This window comes from Molossus molossus, unplaced genomic scaffold (genome assembly GCF_014108415.1).
Source record: "Molossus molossus isolate mMolMol1 unplaced genomic scaffold, mMolMol1.p scaffold_m16_p_27, whole genome shotgun sequence".
Classification (NCBI taxonomy): domain Eukaryota; kingdom Metazoa; phylum Chordata; class Mammalia; order Chiroptera; family Molossidae; genus Molossus; species Molossus molossus.
Genome location: NW_023425363.1, coordinates 1,981,173 through 1,997,476, shown reverse-complemented (window position 1 = coordinate 1,997,476; position 16,304 = coordinate 1,981,173). Strand labels below are relative to the sequence as shown.

The window sequence follows — 16,304 nt, the reverse complement described above, 5'->3', positions numbered from 1 at the left end:
GCCCACAGAGTCCCTGTGCAAGTTCCAGGTTCCAGGTGTGTCTGTCAGCACCTTTGACATAGCGATTTAGCCTGCTTATGTGGAGCCCTGGCCGGTTCGGCTCTGCGGTCAGAGCGTCGGCCTGCGGGCTGATGAGTCGCGGCTTCAATTCCAGTCAAGGGCACGTACCTCAGTTGTAGTTTGTCCCTGGCCCTGGTGAGGTCGTGCAAGAGGCAACCAGTCGATGTGTCCCTTTCACATAGATGTTTCTCTCCCTCCCTCCTACTCTATCTGAAGATAGAAAAATATCAAAGGGCAAGGATAAAAATAAAAAAATAAAATAACCCTCTTCTGTGTAATTTTTAATTTTTCAACATTTTATTATTAAAATGTTTAAACACAGAGAAGTTGAACTATGTCTATAGTGAGCACCCACATGCCGACCGTTCAGTCTCCCATCAGTGTTTTCGTATCTGCCCAGCTCATCTGTCCTTCAACCACCCTATTTTTAGTGCATTTCAAAATAAATCTTTGACATTAGTACACCTCCTGCATGCTTCTCGTTAATTGGAATTTATTGCTTGCTTTGGGTTTTTTTTTCTTTTGAGGTGTATTTACATACAATGAAATGCATAAACCTTTAGTGCACGACATGCAGAGTTGTCTTTTTTTTTAATCCCTCCCCCCTTTTTTTTTAGAGAGAGAGGAAGGGAGAGGGGGAGAGAGAGAAAAACACGGATGAGAGAGAACATCAATAGGCCACCTCCTGCATGATCCTCACTGGGGATCTGGCCCACAACCTGGGCAGGTGCCCCTGACTGGGAACTGAACCGGCGACCTCTTGGTGCCTGGGTCCATGGGTCCATGCTCAAGCACTGAGCCACACCTGCTGGGCTACCTGCAGTTTTGACAAAGGCACGCCCAAGCCCCAATCAGGTGCAGAATGTCCCCAGCACCTCAGAAAGCTCCCTCTGCCTCTTCTCAGGGCAGGCAGCAGAGTGGTACAGTGAGGAGCTGCATGGCCGAGGGGGTGTTTGTGCCTGGGGAGCGGGAGAGGGTGCGATCTGACCATTGACATGAACGGCCATGGCACATGGCCCCAAGCCCACCCGTTGCTGTTCACTCCCGGGACAAGGCTGTGTGCCACCAGACCACCTCCCGTCCTGGGCTTGTGGGAAGACTGCACTCCCAGGCCCTGCATCTAAGTGGGTCCCTGTGACTAGCTGGCTAAGAAAAGGGTTGAAAGGATGTTCACCACGTATGGATCTGACCAATTTAAAATCTTCCAGAGCGACGCTCTCTTCCTTTCCTAGGGCACCTGAGGCCAGGTGCTAAGGATGGCACATCACAAGGGAGCTGCCGGAAACCATCCCCAATGGGCATTTTGTGAGTGAGAAACATTGCATTCAGCCACAGCACGTTTGGGGTTTATTTGTTCCTGTGGAACCTGTTCTGTTCTGATATGGAAATTGGTATCAAGAGTGGGTTTCTGCTGTAACCAAAACAAAATAAGCAGATGTGTATTGGCTTGGCAGGCAGGTGGGTGGCAGGCAGGCAGAAGGCAGACAGAACGCCGGACAGCAGGACAAGCCTATCCCATTGAGCTTGGGTGAGACTGCAGTGCTAACCGGGAGCAGGCTGCGTGCCCGGGACCCGCTCCCGGGGAAGGGGAGCTGCGTGGAGGCGTGGTGTGCGGGCCTCTCTGGGAAGCTATCCCAGTAAGGAGACTCGCTCAGGACAGAACTGGCCAGTTTGCAAGCTGAAATGACAAGAAACAGAGAACCCAAAAATATTTGGCATCAAAAGGTTGGAAGAGGAAACTTTGTAGGACTCACATGGTAAGGGTAAAACTGAAGAGCGCTTTGAGCCACAGAGGCCTAGTGAAACTTCTCACTGGACAAGTAGCTCGGCCTTCTGGTAAACCGCAGGCCTGCACCACTATTCCAAATGACCTCACAGGGGCTCCCATCAGGCTGAAAAGCATGGGGGAAGGCGGGCTTTCATCTAGGGAAGGATGGTGTGTGCCCCTTACCTACTGCTGTTAACAAACCACCCCCAGCCTTTGTAGCTTAACCAGCATTTATTATTTCTCATGATTCTAGAGGTGAATGATTGGATGGGACCCAAGGGTGCCTCCCTTGGGAGGGGATATGACATGTGTAAGAAAGAGTGAAGTATCTGCTGGCGAGAGGGCCACGTGACAGACTGGCCACAGCTAACCAAACCCATTTCCAGGCACCTGGGTGCAGAGGAAGCCTGCATTTCCTCTCTGCCCTGGACCTACGTGGATCCGAGGCCAGTCCTGGTGTTGACAGAAGTGGAAGTCACGTACCTGCAGGCCTGGCCCCTAAGAAATCTCACCCACTTCCTGCTCTGCTCATCCACTTCCCTGCTCAACCTTGTAGGCTGTGTGTAGAAGGTGGCGATGTCCCAAGATGAAAGCAGCTGGAGCCCCATCCCTGCCTGGAAAGCTGCCCAGTCAGGAGCACCCTGGGGCACTCACATGCTGAGAAAACCCTCGGCTGCTCCAGGCTCTGGCAAAGCGTCCCCAGGGACCCTGCTCAGTCCTGCTCCCTGAGTGAGTACAAGGAGCCAGGGCTGTGACAGGAGGTGGGTGGCAGGGCAGCCCCCGAGGGGCGCTGGAGCTTGGGCCTCCCAGGGCAGCTGCAGGCCCACCTTGCGCCTCCCTCACCGCCTTTCCATCTTTGTCTCCCTCTGCACATCGCTGCATTTGCTGCACACTCTCCCACAAGTGAAACACTACTCCCCTCTGATCACGGGTTCCGAGAGGGGACAGGCCCCTGTACCAGTTAGCTGTTGCCACAGTCAAGCTGCAGCAGCCACCCGACAGCCAGTGCCCGTGACAATCACGCCCTCAAGAGTGAGCAGGCCGCTGGGTGGCTTGGGAAGCAGCGGCTATCTGGTGGCGTGGACGCACAGCCCGGCAAGTCCGCAGTGAAGGACGAAGGACTAGGGCCAGCCCCTCCGCTCTGTGCTGGCAGACCGCGGCTCAGTGTCCCCAAGGCTGCTCCCCAGCCCCTCCTCCCTGGACACCCAGAGGCTCACTCAGCCATCAGGCCAGTCGGTGGCCTTGTCGACCACAGGCCACACTTGGTTCCAGGCAGGGCCTGGCTCCCTAGCCTGCTCACCCATCTCCAGTCGTGGGATTGATGAAGATGGGGAGGGGGGAAGGACAGAGCCAGAGACCACATCATGATACAAATGATAAATTATATTTATACAGTAAATAAGTATCAATAGTGAACACAAGTTCAAAACCAGCTACCGGACCCTGGGAGTGAGGAAATGGCTTGGTGACCCCCACCAGAGTGCCTGCCAGAAGGGAATGTGACGGCACGTGGACAGCAGGCGTGGCCACGGCTGGTGGCTTCCAGATCAGTGCAGCGGGCAGTGGGGCCAAGGTGCCTGTGCTGGGGGCGGGCGTCTGGGCGGCCTGGGGGCTGCACTGCAGGAGGGACCGACTGTTAGAGAAGCAGCACCGACCCAAGCAGCCGAGTGTAGTCTGACCGGCTGGTGGCCAGGCCGCACCGGCCTGGGAAGCACCCTGCCTGAGTCCACTGCCTCCACCCACCCCCAGGCTCCAAGAGGCCAGAAGTAGCCTTTGGAGCCCACAGTGGGCCCAGGACGCGGAAACAGAAGGGACGGGAGGGCAGTCTGAATGGGCTGCAGCCCGCATGACTCCTGGCAGGTCCTCTCCTGCGCCCAGAGGGGCCCGTCCCTGCTCAGAGGGACCACCAGAGATCAGCTGCCCTTCTGTTAGCAGAGTTAAGGAATCCACGGTGGAATGTGAGGCAAGCTGACCAGACACAGGGTTCAGGGGAAATGTCACTTTCCTGGGGAGAAGCAAGTCTTTTCTGGTCTTTAGTTCATGACCTAATACTTTTTATAGTGGTGGGTAGGGTGAGGACAAGAGGAAGTGGGCGGAGGGAGGTAACAGTAATGCATGTTTGTTAAATTCTATCCTGTGTGAGAACGATTTTTTTGTTCTTCTCCAAAATAAGAGATGATGATTTTTAAGTCTGTGATGTGTGTCTGGAGTTAGCAGGTGGGTGGGTCAGGGCCAGCCCTGGTCCCTCACCCTGTCTCAGCCATCAGACCCCCAGAGAGCCGGGGGCTAAGAAGTCCCCTGCCCCCCAGACAAGTGTTTCTCCACGTTATCCTTATCTTTATCCTGAGGGAGGATCAAGACAGAGATCAGACACACAGGCCAAGACGTCTCCCGCTTCACATCCCCGAGGCAGACGGAGTCCCTGTTAATCCATGCATGCCTTCAGTTACAGAGGAGTTAGCTGATAAACACTGGTGAGTCACATTCATACATTAGATTTTTTTCTTTAACTTTTTGATGCTGGTATATCAGTAAGAAAAATAGTTTCTTTCTTAGCATCTGGCCAAAAAGGCTGAAAGTCAATCAGTTTGGTAATTCACCAAAAAAGGGAATTAAAGGAAAAGGCAACTGGAGGCTAGAGGTTTCTTTTTGTTGCTGTTGGTTTTTTTTTTGTTTTGTTTTTTTAAATAAACATAATCTTTTAAGTGTAATCAAATTCTCATATTTTTCCTATAAAGAATTTGCTTTAGTTTTTCCATAAGGCATTTTTTTTGTCTCTTCCTATTTAAATTTTCTTACAGAGTTAAAACCATAAATAAGAGAATTTAAACTACTAACATGACATGTGCCAATATCTTAATTCAGCCTGACCTGGTAAATTCTATCAAAACTAGACAGTTAAATAAGAACCACGTTATAAAAATATTAGCCAAAAAAAGACTATTAGATAATTCTGCAAACTCAAAGAGAAACTGCACTAAACGGAACATGTGCAAACACACGAGCACAGCTGTGCGGGGCCGCGCCCGGGCCAGGCGGGAGCTGCCCCAGCGGGTCACTGCCAGTGGTTCCACGGTGGTGGTTTCCTCCGAACTCACACACGAGTCAGGGAAATATGCACAACCACTTCCCCTACAGGTCCGGGTCTAACGGAGCCGGCACTTCATTCCAGCCACACCTGGGGCTGCCTGGGTGTGGGCAGGGCTAGGGGTGAAGGGCAAAGACAAGGCGGCCACCCCAAGTCCTGGTGAGGCAGTGTCTCAAGACCCTCACTCAGGTGGAGCTCCAGGCAAGGGCGACAGTGAGGATGCTGCTCCCTAACCGAGGCCCGGAGAGCCTGCTGGTCCTCACAGGAGCCGGCACCCTGCACTTGGGAGGAGGCGTCCAGGGGCCAGGCTGGGGTGGGCGAGCAGGGCGCCAGAAGGTGCAGAGAGCTGCGCACCGGACCTGCCGCTCAGCGAGCCGCCCGCTCGAGTCTGAGGATGGGCTATAAAGACGACCCTTCCACAGGAAACGGGCGGAAAGGCCTACCCCACCCCGACTCTCAGACACCATTCCACAGCGGGAGTCCCTGCGTGGCGTCCTCGGACACAGGTGCTCGGGGCATTTGCTCCGCTGCGGGCCCGGGCCTGGGCACTAGAGAAGGAAAGGGTTGGTTGTGCCAGTAGCCTGCGCTGCCGATGGGGGGATGCCCACGCTGCCCACCGTGTTCATTGTGGCAGGGCCTAACGGCGTCAGAGAGGAACTGCTGGCCCCTAGGGCGGGGTGTGAGGCTGTGGAGGTCATGGAGGCCACAGCCAGGGGCTCCACACCTGGGCCAGGCCCGAAGGATGTGCTGGTCCCCAGCACTGGGCTTCCCCGCAGCTGGTTCAGTGTCAGAGGCTGGGGCTGGTTCACCTGGAATGGGTTGACCGGGCCCGAAGCCGCAGCTGCACCTGGGGAGAGAGCCGGAAGGGACAGTGGACAATCAGAATGACGCCTCCCAGGTCCCGGGGCGGGGTGCACCCTGGTCCCTCCTGGGCCGCGGAGCCTATGCAGCACCAAACGGCACACAGCAGACACGGCTCTGACTGAGTGAATCTCCACTGTCAGCATGAGGGAACTAAGGCTGTGACTCGGACAAGCCAAGTGACTTGTCCAAGGTCACGGCCTAAACCAGGCAGTGCCAGGAATGAGCCAGGCTCATAGGGCTCCAACCCCTCCTCAGGGCTGGTCCCCGAAGACTCCTTGAGCAGCCACCAGCTGGCACTGCTCCCTCATTCCACTTGCAGAGCTGTGACAACAGGTTCCTGGAGAGAGAACAAAGGGGGAGGCAGGAACTGCAGCATGTGGCTTGAGAGGGGCAGTCCCCACGCTGTACCCTGAAATCCCAAAGGCTCTGAGAAGTCCTGCAATCGAGAACCAGATGCAGTTCTGTCTTGCCCAGTATTTCCGGAATTTATCTCACATTAGAAAGCCTTTCCCCCTTTTAGCAAAGACATCTCTTGATACTCTGCCAAAACACACGGGAGCTGCCAGCACGAGTCACAAAGGCTGCCCGGCAAGGGCACCCCAACAGGTCACCAGCCTGTGGAGGGCACACCCGACGTCCCTGCACCAGCCCTCCTCCAGTGACCCTAGTAGGCGGGCTTTGTAGATCACCCCCAGTCAGAGGCAACCAAAATGAGATTCCAGAGCAGGACAGTGACTTGCTTGAGGGCCCCCAGCTTAGAAGGATTACAGCCAGGACCCCACAAATGACAACAGCCCAGAGCCACCTGTGTGGCCTGGGAAATGACCCTGGAGATCCAGCAGGGCTGCCCAAACCTCCCTGTCTTGGCTGCAGCTCCAGGGACCATAACCTGTTTGTGGACAGCACAGCTGCCCAAGACCCTGACGAGCCCTCCTCCCCGAAAGCCTGGAGGAGACACCGACAGGCACAGTCTGCCGGAGGGAACGCCCGAGGCCTCCCGGGGCTCTCTGGGCAGAAGCGGCAGGAGCCCTTCTGGGTGCTGGCTTAGGAAGTGGTTCTGATCCAGCTCCACCTGGGAGCAAGGAGCCATGGAGCCACCTCCCGTGGGTAGCAAGAGCTTCACCATCCAGGACCGCGAGGTTCAGCGGGGCTAGGGCACTCCACACGGCCCACTCTGCCTGAGGGTCCCCAACCTCAGCCCCTCTAAGTCCTTGGCTTCTTCTCCGCAGAGTCTTATCAGGGGCAGCAGTCCAGATATTCAGATCCCTTCATGGGGCGGGTCTGGAGCTGAACACCCTGAATGTGACAAGTTACTGCCCTTGGGGAGCCCAAGGCCTTGCTGGGAGAGCTGTGGGGACGGAGGGAGGGTTCCCTGGAGGAAGGGTTCCCCGGAGGAAGGGTTCCCCGGTGGAAGGGTTCCCCGGTGGAAGGTTTCCCCGGAGGAAGGGTTCCCTGGAGGAAGGGTTCCCCGGAGGAAGGGTTCCCCGGAGGAAGGGTTCCCTGGAGGAAGAGGGTCATCTGGGTTGGGTGCCGGAGGACAGATATGACTTCCCACTGGAAGAGGGAGGACGTTCCAGGTACAGAGAACAGAAAGTGTGTGCGTGAGGAACGTCAGGAGCTCGGTGCAGCTGAGGGTCTGAGCACACAGAGAGGGAGGTGGAGCCAGGCCCCAGTACCCCGACACTAAGGCAAGGGCTGGGGCTTGCCCTGCAGTCCCTGTGGAGCCCCAGGGTGGCGAGCAGGCCTCTGGACAGACCCCATCAGCAGGCTGAGTGAATTCAGTGGCTGGGAGGGTGGCGTTCCTGGCCCCAGGAAAGCAAACCCAGCAGCAGGAGTGGAGTGAGGGTCCGTGGGTCGGTGGAGATGGCCCAGCTAAGGGCCCAGGGACATTCCACCTGACGGGGGACGCTGGGCAGCAAACTCCACTCCCCCCACCCCCAGCACCACCAGAACTGGCGACCGCTCGAGGGTCTCCCTGACTGGGGCACCAAGCCAGGGGCAGCTTCTGCTCAGTGCTCTCAATGGAAAGAAAGGAAGGGGCTGTTTTTCACTCCCCTCAAACTGAACAGCTGCTTTCAAGTCCACCCCTGAAGGCCAAGGAGGGCCAAAGTGCTGGCAGGCGTCCCACTCGCTCCACTACCTCCCAGCCCCAGGGCCTGAGCACGTGTCCGGGAGGGCACAGAGGGACGCGCCCCTGGTGGCAGCGGGGGGAGGCCCACCACAAACCCGCTCTCAGGAAGAGCAGACAGCCAGGGGACGCGCTGGGAAGACAGACAGCATACCTGGTGCCAAGAAAGGGTTGAGGGACTGGGCCGGCGGGGCTGGCCTGGTCACCAGCGAGTCCAGGTTCACCAGGGCCGCATTGGGGCCCAGGAAGGACTCCGGTGTTTTCCGGGCGCTGCTGGGCTTGCTCGAGGTGATGGTCAAGGACTGAGACTCAAAGGGGTCGGGGCTCGTAGTTCCATTTTTTTGGGATGGCAGAGAGGCCACCACCTCAGCTATAAGACAAGGACACACACAGGCATGGTGAACGTGGAGCGTAGGTCCCAGGGCTCAAGCATACAATGCTGCCAGCCAGCCCTGGAAGCAGCCCGAGCAAAACACATTCCCAGACCCACAATTCCCTGTGGGGCTGTGCAGAGAGGGTGGGATGTTCATTGCAGTGTTGTTTCCAATAGCCCCAAGCTGGAAACAGAGTCGCCACAGGGCAGGTTACACAGTCCACACAGCCCAGCCCAGTGTAGGGACAGAGGAGACCGATGAGGCGGAGAGTGAGCTTAGCAACACTTCAGAGGAGGAAAGCAGGGATAAAAGTATACACAGCACAATCCTCCAGACACAGTAAGACGTTATTTTGGGCTGATGGCTAGGTGTGGATAATTTACATTTTTGCAATGTTTTAATTTTCTAAATTTTCTACAATGAACATGAATTTCTTGAGAGCTAGAAGAAAGCAAATGCTTTTTTAAAATGCAGCCAACAGAGGGTGTGCAGAGACAGGCTGGTGGGAATGTGTTGGTCTGCCAAGATGCAAGGTGGCAATGTGGAACAGAGGTTCTTAAAAATGGTCATACTCTCCACTCAGTAATCCCATTTCTAGGAATCCAGTTTCAGGAAATAATGCAAACTGTGAACACTGACTTAAGCACAAAGATGTTCACCACAGCATTATTTACTTTAGCAAAACTTGAAATCAACCTAAAATGTCCTCCCAAAAGTTAAAGATTAAGTAAATTATTGCTGACAATACAGAGATACTAAAATAGATGTGGAATATTTTGTCAAGAATTTTTAATGTTATGAGAAAATGTTCTCAATCTGTTATTCCATACAAGTGGGGAGGGGCAGGATTTAACTCTGACACTATGAGCTGAACTATATTAAAAAGCTAAAAAAATAAAATAAAATACTAGAAGGAAACAGTGGCTGAGGGTGGAAGGAAGAGTTATAGACGGTTTTCATTTTCTCCCATAAACTTTTCCAGATGTTCTCCAATGGGAATGCTCCTGGATCAGGGACCCACTTTGCAAGCCTGTGCAGGAAGCTCACGGAACAAGCACACTGCCTGCTCTCGGAGGCAGAGGGTGGGACAGGAAGGACAGTTAGGTTGTGCTTTGGCCTGCGAGGGACATGGAACCTGTTGCTTTCTGAACGCAGCACAAGAAAGACCCCAAGAAGTAGCACATTCTAAGTTGCCTCTGACCCCCTGAGCTGAGTGGGGTCAGGCTGCTCATACCTTAGACCAGGGCCAGCCAGGCCTATGGCTGCAGCAGGGGGAGGCAGAGGAGGTGAGAGGAAGGAGGTGGAGAAGAGGGAGACACTGAGGGAGGAAAGAAAGAAATGTTGCTCTGTGTGACGAGGTGTGCCTGGGAGGGACAGAGGCTGCCTGCTGCCCAGCTCCACTTAGACGTGTCTGAAGAGTGCATCCCAGGCCTCTCCTTCTGCTCCCTCCAGGCCCAGACTCTCTGCACCCCACCCTGCGTGGCTCCCAGCCCAGGGGCACACAGGAAGACTTGGGTCTCCTGGACAGGGGCCCGACAGTGGCTGCACGGGAGCCCAACCTGAGGTGAAGAAGCAGTGGGGCACAGGCGCCCTGTCCATGCCCAAAGCCGGGGTAGTCTGGGCAAGTGGGCACCTCTGGGGAGTGGGAAGTTGGGAAGATGAAGGTGAATGGGAACCATGGCTCAGACCTGGAGGTGGGGGGCCCACTCTGGCCTTGGGGGGCCCAGGGCAGCCATGAGCCTCAGGGTGCCCCAGAGAGGAACGTGGGCCCAGCATGAGGAGGTGAAAGAAATGCTGAACCAGACTTCCCTTGGCCGGTGTGTGAATCCATGCGACTCGACACTCACAACTCCCGAGATCAGAATGCCAAGGTAATGCGTGAAGTGGACAGGTTCTGAAAGTTGGTTGTTATTTCTGCAATAACTGGGCTTGATAGATGCACAGAACTGTATGAAAACCACTACCACCTTCACATACCTGTTTTTTTTGAAGTTCGGAGGTTGTCAAATTCAGAAAAGTCATCTTTAATTGTCCCATTCAAATTCCTGAAGAGATCCAAGGCTCCTGGATGACACAAGAGGCCACATCACAACTCCATGTCCCGCTTCCCAGCCCACAACCGTGGGGGGCAGGCCTCGGACGGGCAGGTCGATGTTTATCCCACCTTTGGGGGAGAACGCTGACAGCAAGAGGGCAGCTCGGGCTCAGGGTTACCTAGTGGGCTGCAGCTGGACGGAGGGGAGCCAGGCCAGGGACCTTGGCCGGGTGCATAGAGTGGGGTGCCTGCAGGCCAATTCTCCCAGCATCCCCGCCTGAAACTGAAGGAGGGGCTCGTGGTGGTGGAGACACACCTGAGCTGGGTCTGGGAGCTGGGGCAGGGCCTGTAGGAAGTGACGGGAGGAGAGTCTGGAGGACAGTCTGCAGGGCCCTGGGGTGGCTCTCCCTGGAGGAGGCATGGGTGCCCAGAGCCCATGCGCTCACACCACTGACTGAGCGTGTGGTCAGAGGACGGGGGACAAAGGCTGTGGGAGGAGGTTAGCAAGTGCAGCAAACTGCGAGGCCCCAGGCCAAGGAGCCAGGAGGGGAAGTGGCAGGGCCCAGGGGCTCCAGGGCAGAGGAATGACATCTCACCAGAGGGCGTGGGCTGGGCGGCAGAGGCTGCGGCCCAGGCGCCAGCGGTTTTCTCGGCACTGGGGGCAGGCTGCTGTGGGGCTGCCCAGGAATCTGCGCTCGTGGAGACCGAGTGTGTGCTGGCTCCGGGGGCAACTCCCCAGGGGTCGGCAGAGGAAGCGGGCTTGGCACCTGTGGGGAGGTGGGGGAGGGGCTCAGAGGTGCCCTTAGAAAGTTCTGGGCAGCTGGGGCGAGAAGAGCAAGGGCACTGTGGGCCATGTGGGCCACACTAGGATCTGTGCCCCTTGTCAAGAGAGGCAGACACCCGAACGGTGCTGTCCCACACCAGCAAAGCTGAACAGCTGAAGCCCAGGGCTGCCAGCATTGGGGCCTTCCACCGGGGAGCCTGCCGGGCAAGGCCCAGCTAGGACACCCCCTGGGAAGGGAACAGCTGAGAACCTTTCCAAAGTCCTGGCCACCCCCGGTCTCGCAAAGGGCTCCCTGGGCTAAATTGACGCCCACCTCCCAGAGTCTACAGGCTCCTCCCCGACAGTGTCCTTCCACAACCTGCTTCGAGTGGTTTCTGCGTTTGAAAGGAGGGTGACTGGCGCAGACCAGTGCAGCACAGGAATACTAACATAGAGACGCTGCTGACCTCCCGGCTTCAGCAATGAAACATCTTCAAACTGCGAGTGACAAACCAATTTAGTGGATCACCCACCACTAGGGTTTTTTTTTCCTAAGGATAAAATAGAAAACACTTGAGCGAACTAACATAAGGGGTCAACCCTGTGTCTGTCTCCTGTTGGGTACACGTAGTGTAGACATGTGTACATGTGTGCTTGTACACACACACACACACACGTATCTCCTTTCCTCAGCGGAGCATCCCAGGGAATGTTTAAAACCACTGCTGCTCTTCAGGGTGCCTCAAAGGCACCTTCACCCCCATCATCATGGATTTTGTTAGCCCTTCTCTCTTTTCCTTCTGGTTCAGTACAGGGGTTAGCTGTGCCTATTTTCTGAACTTCACACAAATGAAAACATACTGTATCCATTCTCGTGTGTCGGGCTGTGCTCATGCCATCTGATGTGGGAGTCACGTGTGTTGAGGAGCAGCGGATGTTCTGTCGCTGTTTCAGTGCATGGAAGCAGGCAGCTGGGCCACGCGGTGTCCGTGCTGCTTTGTTCCTGCTCCGGCCCAGGAACACTCACACGTGCGCTCCCTCTGCGCTGAGTGATGCCGAGTGGTCTCTGTGGGGTCAGGCTGCTTACACTCCCACGGGCCGTGGGCGAAGTCCCGTGCTCCAGGAGTCACATTTATAATCCCACGAACACTCAGGGCCATCTCCCTTTTCCAAGTCTGCCAGCTGGTAGTGTGAAATGTTCTTTTCTTGTGGTTTATTTGGAGTGATTGGCCTCTCCTTGTTCCTAATAGAGCTGTGAATCTGGCCCCTTCTCTGCAGGCCCAGTGTGACTCTTCTCTCCCAGGACTGTCCCAGCCAGTGTCACCTTCCTTCAGGATTCTCTTTTCATTGCTCACTTAATAGTGTTCTTTCCACGTTCTTAATACTGATTCTTGCCCTGGCCGGTTTGGCTCGGCGGTTAGAGCGTCCGCCTGCGGTCCGGAGAGACCCGGGTTCGGTTCCCGCTGGGGGCATGTACCTCGGTTGCGGTTTGTCCCCGGCCCTGGTTGGTCGTGCGGGTGGCAGCCACTCGATGTGTCCCTTTCACATCGATGTTTCCCTCTCTCTCTCTTCCTCTCTCTCCCTCCTACTCTGTCTGTACAAAAAATGGAAAAATGTCCTCGGATGAGGATTAAAAAAAATAAAAAATAAAAAAAAAATACTGATTCTTTTCCTTGTGTTGCAAATATCTTCATCTTCACTCTCCTTAAGGTATCTTTCCATGAACAGGTAAGTTTACAACTTGAATGTAGTAAAACCTATCAGTATTTTCATTTGTAATATGTGCTTTTCCGGACATTTAGAAAATCGTTCCCTACATGGGGGCCTCAAAGCCATTCGTCTATAGAAATGTTTGAGAGGTTTACAGTTTGCCTTTCATGTTTTCATATTTGATTCATTAGTAATTGATTTCTGTATGTGGCATAAATAGGATTATCTCCTGTTTTCTTATATGGTTAATGCCCTTACATAGTGCCTCCTCTATCAGAAGTTATCTTCATGGGCTCGTTACTGGGCTCTCTGTTGTTCCACTGACCCATTCTGTCTCCATCCCTGTAGGTTCTGGATCATCCTCACAGATAGTATTATGATAATGAATCTTGATACCTGGTACAGCAAATCCCAACTCTGGTCTTATTCTTCAGGAGTATCTTGGCTATTCCTGGACTTTACTCTTCCATATGTATTTTTAAATAGTCTTTTCAGGTTAAAAAAAAATTAAGACCTTTTTGGAATTTTTATCAGAATTTCATTGAATCTCAGATCAATTTGAGGGAAACTGTTACCATTATGACAAGCAAGACTTCCAAACTAAAGTCACAGAGTCTCTCCCCATTTACTTAAGTCTTCTTTAATCTTTCAGTAAAACTTAATCTTTTTAAATGTATCCTTTATTCCCATAAGGGATTTACACAACTTTTGTAAAATTGATTTCTAGGGACTGGTATATTTTTAAAATATCATTTTCTATTTGTTATGGAGAAAATGATTTAATTTTGTACACTGATTTTTAAATCCAGAAATCTTGTTACTTACTCTAACTCTAACATTGAAATTCATTCTAATTATTTATTTTTATAATTCTAATAACTTTTAAAAATTATATATTTTTTACTGATTGTTTTTTACAGAGAGAGAGAGAGAAAGAAACATTGATGTGAGAGAAAAACATTGATCGGCTGCCTCCTGCACACCCTCTACTGGGGATTGAGCTCAAAACCTAGACATGTACCCCTACCAGGAATCGAACCGGGACCTGTCAGTCCATGGGACGAAGCTCAATCCTGAGCCACACCAGCACTAATAACTCTTTTTTTTTTTTTTAAATATTTTTTGTTATTGGTTTTTAGAGAGAGAGGAAGGGAGAGGGAGAGAGAGACAGAAACATCGATGAGACATAACATCTACTGGCTGCCTCCTAAACGCCCTCTATTGGGGATCAGGCCCACAACCTGGGCATGTGCCCTGACCAGGAATCAAACCGGCGACCTCCTGGTGCGTGGGTCGATGCTCAACCACTGAGCCACACTGGCGGGGCATAACTCTTAATTCTAAAAGACTTGTCTGTAGAAATTTTTTGATACTCTATGTACACAATCATATGACTTGCTCTCTAGTCCTTATACTTTTTCTTTCACTTTCTGGTCTCGCTGATTGTGGAGACCACCAGTCCCACTTAAGGCTGAAAGGCAGACAAGTGTCCTTGTCTTGGTCTTACAGGGTCAACTTCCAACATTTTGCTATTAGATGGTACTATCAGGCCCTGGCCGGGCGGCTCGATTAATGAGAGCATTGTTTCATACACCAAAACGTTGCAGATTCAATCCCCAGTCAAGGTGATTATGGGAGGCAACCGACAGATGTTTCTCTCTCACATGAGTGTTTCTCTCTCTCCCTTCTGTCCCTCTCTAAAATCAGTAATAAAAAAAAGGGTACCAATTTCAATAGCAGCTTTTTTTTCCTTTTAGAAGCCCTTTTTCCAGGTTATGCAAGTTCCCAATTATTCCAAGTTTGCTAAAACTTTTACAATGAATAGTCTAATTTTTAAAAAATAATTTTTATTTTAAAAATTGATTTTAGAGAGGAAGGACAAGGGAGAGAGAAACATGAATCAGTTGCCTCCCATACACACCCTGACCTTTTGGTGCACAGATAGCACACTCAGCCACCTGAGCCACATCAGCCAGGGCTAGCTGACGAATTTTATCATCCTGTTTCTGACTCTGTAAAGATGATCACATGCCATGGCCGGTTTGGCTCAGCGGTTAGAGCGTCGGCCCGCGGACCAGAGAGTCCTGGGTTCGGTTCCCACTAAGGGCACATACCTTGGTTGCAGTTTGTCCCCGGCCCTGGTTGAGGTTGTGTGGGTGGCAACCAGTCGATGTGTCTCTCTCACATCGATGTTTCTCTCTCTCTTCCTCCCTCTTTCCTTCCAGCTCTATCTGACGATAAATGCAAAAATGTCCTTGGGTAAGGATAAAAAAAAAAAAAAAAAAAAAAGAAAAGAAAAAGATGATCACATGATTTTTCTCTTTGGGTCTGTTAAAATGGTATATTAATACATTTTCTAATGACTGGTCCTTGAAAATCAAGTTTTCACAATGTACTATATCATTTTTTATTTTTCTTCTTTTGGTTTTGCTATTGTTTCTTTGCTTAGGGTTTTTGCATCTATAGTCATAAGTGATAAGCCTGTTCTCATGTCTTTTGTCTGGTGGTGGTGTTAAGGTTATGCTTGCCTCATCAAATGAGTAGGAATACTCCCTACTTTCCTATTCTCTGAAGGAGTTTGTGTAAAAGTGGAATTGTTTCTTGAATGATGTTAGAACTTGTTAGTAAAGCCCTTTGGATCTGTAGTTTTGAGGGGTAAGTGAAATTTTTAAGTAACTGATTCAATTTCTTTAATGATTATAGGATTATCTGTATTTATAGGTCGTCTATTGTTCTCCAGTCAGCTTTGCTAAGTTGTCTTTTTAATACCCATTTTGTCTAAATTTTCAGATTTGAAAGCGGAGCTGATCAGATAACCTCTCTTCTAGTTTGAACCTTGGCAGTATCTGCAGTTATGTTCTGTTTCATTACTAACACTGTGCCTTCCTCTGTTTTTAAAATCAATCTTGCCAAAGATTTGTCTATTTTATTACTTTTTTCAATTACCAACTTCTGTTGTTGTGGATATTAGCTTGTCTTCTAATTCATTTCTGTTCTTGTCTTTATTTTATTCCTTCTACTTATCTGGGTGTAATACTATTCTAAACCTAATGCTACCTCATTCATCTTGTGCTTTTCTTCTTGACCAATGTAAACACTTTAAGCTGTCAATTTCCCTCGTACTATTGCTTCAGTCACCCCACAAATTCGAATATGAAAATATTTACATTATTATTTGGTTCTCAATATTTCTGATTTTCATATTTTCTTCTCTGACTCAAAAATTTAGAAGTGTTTTTAAAATGTCAAGGGTATGAAGTTTCTCTAGTTATCTTTTTGTTACTTTTAACTTGAATGCATTGTGGTCAGAAACTATATCCTATGTGATCCCAATTACCTGACATTTGTGGAGGCTAGCACTTTGCCTAGCATATGATCACATGTCAGTGTTCTGTAAGTAACTGAAAAGAAGGTGTAGTCTCCAAGTCTGGGAACAACAAGTTCACAGGTCAAGAATCATACTGCTCATGTTTCCTTATATTCTTATTACTTTAAGAATATTCTCCCACACCCG

At 51.6% G+C, this 16,304-nt stretch overlaps 1 protein-coding gene across 4 annotated transcripts in view; it reads right to left on the bottom strand.

The window, feature by feature from the left end:
- Positions 1–3,264: 3,264 nt before the first annotated feature.
- The window catches only part of EPN2 (epsin 2), an 88,867-nt gene continuing 75,827 nt past the window's right edge, over positions 3,265–16,304 (bottom strand). For 3 of the 4 annotated variants that reach the window (XM_036278379.1, XM_036278377.1, XM_036278376.1), the window contains 4 exons: positions 10,914–11,084; positions 10,260–10,346; positions 8,063–8,278; positions 3,265–5,763 (listed from right to left, as the gene is read on the bottom strand). In XM_036278379.1, coding sequence (XP_036134272.1) covers positions 5,465–5,763; positions 8,063–8,278; positions 10,260–10,346; positions 10,914–11,084 — 773 coding nt within the window. In that variant the 3' untranslated portion in view covers positions 3,265–5,464. Of the gene's footprint in view, positions 6,118–8,062; positions 8,279–10,259; positions 10,347–10,913; positions 11,085–16,304 lie in introns of all 4 variants that reach the window. The other variant, XM_036278378.1, reaches the window with a different exon arrangement.